Raw genomic sequence first — 7,731 nt, 5'->3', positions numbered from 1 at the left:
GTGTTATTGTATTTAAAGTAATGATATATTTTATTTCAGCGATTGAATTTTATAATAAAATAATAATTATAATAAAATTAAATATAATATTATATACCTATATGGACAAAGTTATTGTATTGTAAGTACGTGTTGTATAATGGGCAATTCATGGCCAAAGTTCGTCAGCACAGGTAGTACATAAGTGTAATAAGTCTTTTAAATAATACGGCATTATTTGTTCGTTATTTATTTCAATTTATTTTTCACATAATTTCACAATCACAATATTTTAGATACTTATTAGAGAACAACATTGGATTTTATAAATTAATAGGTATCTTAATAGTCTTTAATAATTATTATTATACATATTTGTCCGCGAAATCATAAAAAAAGTCACATCAATAATAATCTTAATTGCTAAAATAAACATTGTATCAAAAAAGAATAAATTTATTAGTCCCATTTCAAGGTCACATTTCTTAGGATCCAGCCTCTTGAATATAAAGAAAATCAGTCTTATCAATCTTAAGTTATCATAGTCACAGGTTATAATATTACTTCAAATAGGTTAATAAATAGCACAGAGGTAACCCTTTATCAATAGCGCAGACCACTCAACATTTGATAAATAGCGAGCTAAGCAGCAGACAGACTGGACATGATTTTCTTTCCAAGAATTTCTGAAGCCGTTTCTAAGATTACCAAAGCCAAATCAGATGAGCCAGTAGCGTTCTTAGCCAAGAATAGGGCAGCCTTCCTGTAATCTTCTATGCCCAAGCCAGCCAAATAGTCGTAAACGATGTCAAATAATTCCGATAACTTTTCTTTGATGTCATTCCAAATATCTCTCATTGCAACAACTGAAAAGAAAGATACAAAAGATAGATTAGTACCTAGCTGGTTAGGCTACTAAACTAGTAGTTTGCACTGTTTTGTATATTTATTGATTTGTTTCGTAGATGGGTACTATCAATGACTACCGGAGGAGAGCACAATATAATTCAATTAGTAGGTACATAATACTAGTTGTTCTCGCGAACACAATACATTTTTACAAAATTGAGAATATTTAAAAAAACACTGAACCGATTTTAATACCCTACGACCATAAAAATTCTATTGACAGACCCTACATAAGTAGATACCTTTTAAATTTTATCAAAATCAGACTAACGCAACGGTTCGAAAGTAATCGCGTTCCAAATATACATACATACAAAAAAAATATTTTTGCTCCAAGTAGAATTGTAGACCTCGCTCGCTTTGCTCGCTCGATCAAATTATAGTATTGATACAGTTATAATTTGTATTACTTCCTTATTTTCCATCCGATAAAGGGTATATGAATAAAAATGTAAATTTAGATTTGTAACTACAGTAAAATATTTTAGTACTTGCCAACGATTCCAAGGCCGCAAGCGCCTCCAACGGCACCTCCTACAGCAGCGCCCACTTTCCCGCCATAGTGACGCCCGATTAGGGTTCCTGCCAAGGTCAACCCAGAGGTCACCATCAAAGCAGTTTTTGCTCTTTCATCATTGAGTACCATCCGAAAGTTAAATTTGTCGCTGATCTTCAAGATAATGTTTTCTAAAGCTGTAGGATCAAATGGTAATCCGCAGGAATTTGATCGCAAATTGCAGACTTCATATTCTTCTGAATCAGAGTAATCAGATTGATCAGAGTGATCAGAGGAGTCCGATTGCTCAGAGTAGTCACATTCACAACCACCGCTGCCGCAGCAAGCCATTTCTTTCAGATTATTGACAAAAGCGAAGAGTCTACAAGGATATTTCGATATTATACAACGTAAAATGACAATGTCTGCGGTTTTCGGATCTAATTCGTTATCTCCTCCAATCTTTCAAATAAACTCGAAAAATGGAAGGTATTTTTCAACAGTTTTACGAGAATAGGGTAGGTAGGTAGGTAAATGATTTTATAACTAAACCAACCGTCAATGGGTGGTCAGTCAACTGCGTTTTTTTTATTTATAGCAAAATCTTATATCGTTTTTCTCATGGAATATTGTGATGTAATCAACCTATTTTATTTTACTAGTTTTATTCTATTTTGTACATTCGAAAATTCATCCAACTTAAAATTGGATTTTGATTTTATGAAAAATCAAGATTACAATACTCCATCAAAACAAAACGCAGTACTGAAGTCACTGTCAAGTATGACTTTGACAATGACTATCAAGGGAGGTCCGAAAAAGATATTGTTCAGTTCAGTCAGTCACTTCATTTGCTTGAGTCGCTTGCTTGTTTTGTTTATTTTACTCCATCGTAAAAGTTATTGGAAGAAGAAAGCTACGTATCGCGTGATAACACAATTAATAAACTTAACTACGATTACCTATATTGCTAAAATCCAGTCGGAAATCTCCATAAACAATGACTGAAGTTCAGTTACAAGAGTTTAAATTAGACCCAGACTCGGAACTTCGATTCGAAGTCGAATCTAAGAACGAAAAAGTAGTTTTGGAAGTGAGTATAACGAATCTTGAAGATATAAATGATAATTTGCAATATGCATGTTATAAAACGATAGATTTTCAATTTGATTCTATTTTTAGGTTAAGAGTGGTTACGCGGAGTTGTTTGGCACAGAACTTGTAAAAGGGAAGCCCTATGAGTTCCACACGGGCGCCAAGGTGGCTGTGTTCACGTGGCATGGCTGCACGGTGGAGCTGCGGGGTCGCACCGAAGTCAGCTATATTGCTAAAGAAACTCCTATGGTAGGAAACAATTGTGACTTGCAATTTCGTTATTTAAAATTAATTCCGTGGTTATTTAGTTTTGACCCAGCTGTCATATCTTGTTATTTTATAATGTCTTTAATTTAAAATTGTTTTAATCTCAAGTAACAGTAGGATATAATAGACAGATAGGACATGATATATCATGTCCTATTCTAACTACCTGTATAACAACATTATTGGATATTTACTTATGTGTACATAAAATATAGTTTTGTTGAGTTAGTAACCTATAACAAAAAACTGTGTGAATTGTTTCTCTGTATTTTAATTTAATTCTAATATGGTTTTCATTTATTTGTTACCTCTTTAAGTTTTATGTCCATTCTTTTTTAAACTGACATATTTGGAATTTTTCATATGTATAGTTGGAAATATGGACTATGTCCGAAAACTAGTAGTACAATAAAGACCTGTGTGCAAAATCCTATGTTATTCTAGGTAATCTACTTGAATGTCCACGCGGCTTTAGAGCAGCAGAGGGTGGCAGCAGAGCAGGGCAACAACAGAGGGCCCGTGGCCATGGTCGTGGGACCCGGAGACGTTGGCAAGTCCACCTTGACGAGGCTACTGCTAAACTATGCAGTCAGGATGGGACGGAGGCCGATATATGTTGAACTCGATGTCGGCCAAGGACAGATCAGTGTTCCTGGGACTATAGGTATGTGTGTTTTATTTAAGACACCTTAACATATGTGATGTTTATGGAATATTTGTCATGTGTGTTGGATGTTCTGGGTTAAATTGCCAGAGTGGTGGGAATATTTTTGCCTGTTTTCCTAGATATTTGACTGCTGTTCAGGGTTTAATTTTCATCTAAACAATACAAGCTTAATGCTTAGTGTGGGCTGTAGAGTTAAAGCAAATCTGGCACCTAGATGGGTCAGTCAATGATGTAATGGAAATTGTTAGCAGCATCTGATTAGGGAAGGATGTAATATTAATTAAATAGAATAATTAACAATTTGTCCCCATAGGTGCTCTGTTGGTGGAAAGACCAGCGTCCATAGAGGAAGGCTTCAGTCAGCAGGCACCGCTGGTGTACCACTTTGGGCACTCCTCGCCCGGAGAGAACCTCGAGTTGTACAACACAATAGTATCCAGGCTGGCGGAGGTCATTGCAGAGAGGTGCGAGAATAACAAAAAAGGTATATATTTTGTTATAGTGACTTATGTTCAGCATATCAAATATTGTTATTCTTGTTCCTTACCAAATGCCATTTTAAATGAGTTTGACACCTAGTGCAGGCACCAGATCTGCACAACGATAGATTATTTATTTGTTCTGCTGTGACACACAATTTTCATAAGAATAATTAAAAAAAAAACGAACAACACTAATCATATAATAAAACTGATATGCATTTGTGTAGCACAGTGCTCAAATATGCTCAGCTAAACTAAAGCTAAACTTTCTTTTGTTTGCTATGAAAACGAAGACTGCACCCCCCCTTTCGCGAATTTCCTTCATAGTGTATACTAAATAGTAAATTAAACGATTTGTCATCTACTTGCATGTCGGCTCTAGGCTTGCCAGTTAGTGTATATTGATTCTCATTTGTTGTTTTGTTGAATACAAAATTACTTTTTTGTTTGCAGCGTCAACTTCGGGTGTCATCATCAACACATGCGGTTGGATAAAAAATGCCGGATACAAGGTGCTCACGCACGCCGCCCAAGCTTTCGAGGTACAGTTTATACAATAAATACCACGTCTTTGTAATTTTACATTCCACGTAAGAACTTTTCAGATTGGCCCGGGTCTTGGATTTTTAAAATATTGCATCGTTGAGTCAGTATCCCATAACACAAGTCTCGAACTTACTTTGGGGCTAGCTCAACTGTGTGATTTGTCCTAATACATATTTGTTTTTTACGGGATGGGCAGAGCCGTGAGTTGCGGAACTCGAATGCCACGTTCAGCTATACCTGTGTAGTAATAACTACTTAATATTTAACTTAAACAACTTAAAACAACGAACGTGGACTTAATTATGCTAAAATTTACATTGTAACCATTTTATATGAAAATCGATGTATATTACTGAATATCCTTGTCCTTATATTTAATTATACAAAGTCCTCTGCCTGCCGCGTATGTCTGTCTGTTAGCGGTAAACTCGAAAACCACTTTATGTATTTAAAAAGATATGCAAATAATATTCGTTTATTTTTCAGGTGGACGTGATATTAGTTTTAGACAATGAAAGACTGTACAACGAACTAAAGAGGGACATGCCGAAGTTCGTCAAAGTAGTCTACTTACCTAAGAGTGGCGGGGTAAGTCGTTCCTTACCTACCTTAATACCTACCTATAGTTATAACGTGATCAACCTACCTATAGGTTGTAACGTGATCATCACGTCGATGTCATTAAACCTATTTCGTTTGCACACAACACATTACAACTGTCATAATTAAAATTCTTTTTAGTTTTTTCCAATTTCAATTTTTTGAAGCAGTCCTGTTCAAGTTTTAGAGCCACAACAAACAAACAAAATAAATATAGATAAACAACAACTATTTAAATTCTCATATTATTTATTATAAATATTTCAAAAACTAATATCAATAACATTTAAGGCCCTATCTGGTCTTATTCTTATATCATAAATATGAGATACCCTGAGATATATTATTTACCCTACCGAGTCTCATAAGGTGACAGCGACACATAATAACTTACACTGGATCTCAGCTACTTGAAGAGCGGTATGTTAAGCATTCTTTCAGCCTATCTGTGTGCTTTTCTGCAGGAGAATAACCTTGCCTTAAGGTGATACATAACTGCACACTAGCGCCACCTATCAATCTCATTGTTGTCAAAATGTGACGGTGGCGCTAGTGTGCAGTCGTGTATTAAACGAGACTAGCAGAATTATTACAGGCTGCCTAAAGTTCGGCGGTCAAACTGGAATGTATAAAATAAATATATGTGCACAAATCACACAGATTGAGCTAGCCCCACAGTTCGAGAATTGTGTTATGGGATACTAACTCAACGGTACTATATTTTATAACAAATATAGATAAACATCCAAGACCCGGGCCAATCAGAAAAAGATCATTTTCTATCACGACCCGACCTGGGTTCGAACCCGGGACCTCTCGGTTCAGAGGCAAGCACTTTACCGCTGCGCCACCGAGGTCGGTTTATTTTTTAGTATATTGTGACAATGAGTGCAGTGACAGTGAACACAGAATGAGCATGGACCTGATGGTGTCGCCAGGTGGTGGAGCGGTCGCCGCCGCAGCGCGCGGAAGCCCGCGACGCGCGCATCCGCGAGTACTTCTACGGCAAGCGCACGCCCTACTACCCGCACTCCTTCGACGTCAAGTTCACTGACCTCAACATATACAAGGTCTGTACTGTACATTCTCATTCTGTTACTACCTACTTGTAAGTAAAACGGTTACACCGTTATCGTGGCCGTGAATTTCGAGTAGTTTTTCCGTGGAAGCCGCTGCATCTCCTCGCACCACATGTGCCTTATAGCTGATAGGCAACAGTGACTTCACCAACTACCAGGGTTGGTCCCTATCACGCCAGAAGGGCATACCACATAAATTTATATAAATATATTTTTCTCTCAGTAATATAACAATGAAAGTACACAAGTAATATAATAGTTATGATCGAGTGCTGATGAAGACCCCAGGGTCCGCGACAAATTGAATGGATACATTCAGGATTGGGATAGCATGAACACATAGAGAGGGAGAAAGAAATAAACTATTGTTATTGCCATACAGCCTTGGTCTTATCGCGTGCGAGGTTTGCAACTCTGTCTACCCCGTAAATGCAAATCTTCGTAGTCTTCTAAAGACTACGCTCTTTCGTTTCGGGATAGGGTATTGTATAGAGACTTCATCTACTATTTGTTACCACAATGTACAGTCTGACAAGAAAGTGAACGGATTATTGATGAACTACAAAATATCTTGTTAATACCAAATTCAAGATTGATTGTTAATAAACACCTAGTGTTGCCAGTCAACACGAGACAACATTTAATATCTTTCCTTGCTTGACAGACTGTGAGTTATTCAAGAAATATTTTTTTATTTTTCATCAGGTAGGTGCGGTGTCGCTGCCCGACTCCTGCATGCCGCTGGGCATGCGCGCGGAGGACGCGCTCACCAAGCTGGTGCCGGTCACCGCTTCACCTGCGCTGGCGCATCGACTGCTGGCTGTCTCCTTCGCCGCCGCGCCGCACGATGATGTCCTCAACACTAACCTGGCTGGCTTCGTTTGCGTGTGAGTGTATATGAAGAGGAATCAATTAAATTAAAACCACAAAGCCTAATACACAGAAACCGAATTAATTAACACCACAATGTTCTCCCAGCGGCCACACAGTCACTTCACTTATATTCACAGAGAAATAAGAACGACTAAACCATATCACATGTCTTATTAACAAAAGAACATGACCGCACCGCGCGTCGCCTTAGCAACGCTCGCACATTCATTTTATATAGGTGTGTGACAACAATGGACGTTTATGAGTTAAGTAACTCATAAATGTACTCTTGGGCAAGTGCCCAAGAATTCAATTTTGTAACATAACAATAAAGAACACTTCATCTTATAAGATGAAGTGTTATATATATTTTTCTCCGAAGCTGGTACAACCAAATTGTGTTGTGAACAAATGTCTGACTCAACAAGGGCAAATCCCACTAACAATTTTTTTTTAAATAATATTTTTCCAGAACGGCGGTAGACATGGAGCGGCAGACCCTGACGATATTGTCCCCGCAACCACGACCGCTCCCCAACACAGTGCTGTTGTTATCTGAACTGCAGTACATGGACAACCATTAGCGGTGGACTACGCTACACTAGTGGTACTAGTGATGGACAATTCATAAGTGATTTCATATAACGTCGCTCAAAATTGAATTAAAATGAATTTATTGTAAATATAGTTAGGAATTAAATAAATTTGTAACTTGTTTTAATGATTTTTTTTATTATT

The 7,731-nt window shown here is 37.3% G+C and overlaps 2 protein-coding genes across 2 annotated transcripts; one reads left to right on the top strand and one right to left on the bottom strand.

The window, feature by feature from the left end:
- Positions 1–213: 213 nt before the first annotated feature.
- On the bottom strand, positions 214–1,874 carry LOC128677186 (uncharacterized). Its single transcript, XM_053757864.1, has 2 exons — positions 1,384–1,874; positions 214–845 (listed from the first exon to the last, which is right to left on the bottom strand). The coding sequence occupies exons 1-2, from the start codon at positions 1,733–1,735 to the stop codon at positions 622–624; spliced, it is 576 nt and encodes a 191-aa protein (XP_053613839.1). The 5' UTR covers positions 1,736–1,874; the 3' UTR covers positions 214–621.
- Positions 1,875–2,203: 329 nt separating this feature from the next.
- cbc (crowded by cid) lies at positions 2,204–7,714 on the top strand. The gene is made up of 9 exons (XM_053757670.1): positions 2,204–2,477; positions 2,567–2,728; positions 3,191–3,410; positions 3,727–3,897; positions 4,349–4,437; positions 4,928–5,029; positions 5,980–6,111; positions 6,826–7,007; positions 7,466–7,714. Exons 1-9 carry the CDS (start codon positions 2,385–2,387, stop codon positions 7,575–7,577), a joined length of 1,263 nt encoding a protein of 420 aa, XP_053613645.1. The 5' UTR covers positions 2,204–2,384; the 3' UTR covers positions 7,578–7,714.
- The last annotated feature ends 17 nt before the right edge of the window (positions 7,715–7,731 follow it).

The sequence above is a fragment of the Plodia interpunctella genome, chromosome 17 (genome assembly GCF_027563975.2).
Source record: "Plodia interpunctella isolate USDA-ARS_2022_Savannah chromosome 17, ilPloInte3.2, whole genome shotgun sequence".
Taxonomy (NCBI): domain Eukaryota; kingdom Metazoa; phylum Arthropoda; class Insecta; order Lepidoptera; family Pyralidae; genus Plodia; species Plodia interpunctella.
This window is presented reverse-complemented; position numbering and strand designations above follow the sequence as displayed.

Excerpts from the sequence above, each read along its gene's own strand:
- LOC128677186 (XM_053757864.1), bottom strand. The coding sequence starts at position 1,735 with ATGGCTTGCTGCGGCAGCGGTGGTTGTGAATGTGACTACTCTGAGCAA. Across the intron at positions 846-1,383 it reads TTGCGGCCTTGGAATCGTTG|TTGTTGCAATGAGAGATATT; the intron begins GCAAGTACTAAA and ends CTTTCTTTTCAG.
- cbc (XM_053757670.1), top strand. The coding sequence starts at position 2,385 with ATGACTGAAGTTCAGTTACAAGAGTTTAAATTAGACCCAGACTCGGAA. Across the intron at positions 2,478-2,566 it reads ACGAAAAAGTAGTTTTGGAA|GTTAAGAGTGGTTACGCGGA; the intron begins GTGAGTATAACG and ends TTCTATTTTTAG. Across the intron at positions 7,008-7,465 it reads CTGGCTGGCTTCGTTTGCGT|AACGGCGGTAGACATGGAGC; the intron begins GTGAGTGTATAT and ends ATATTTTTCCAG.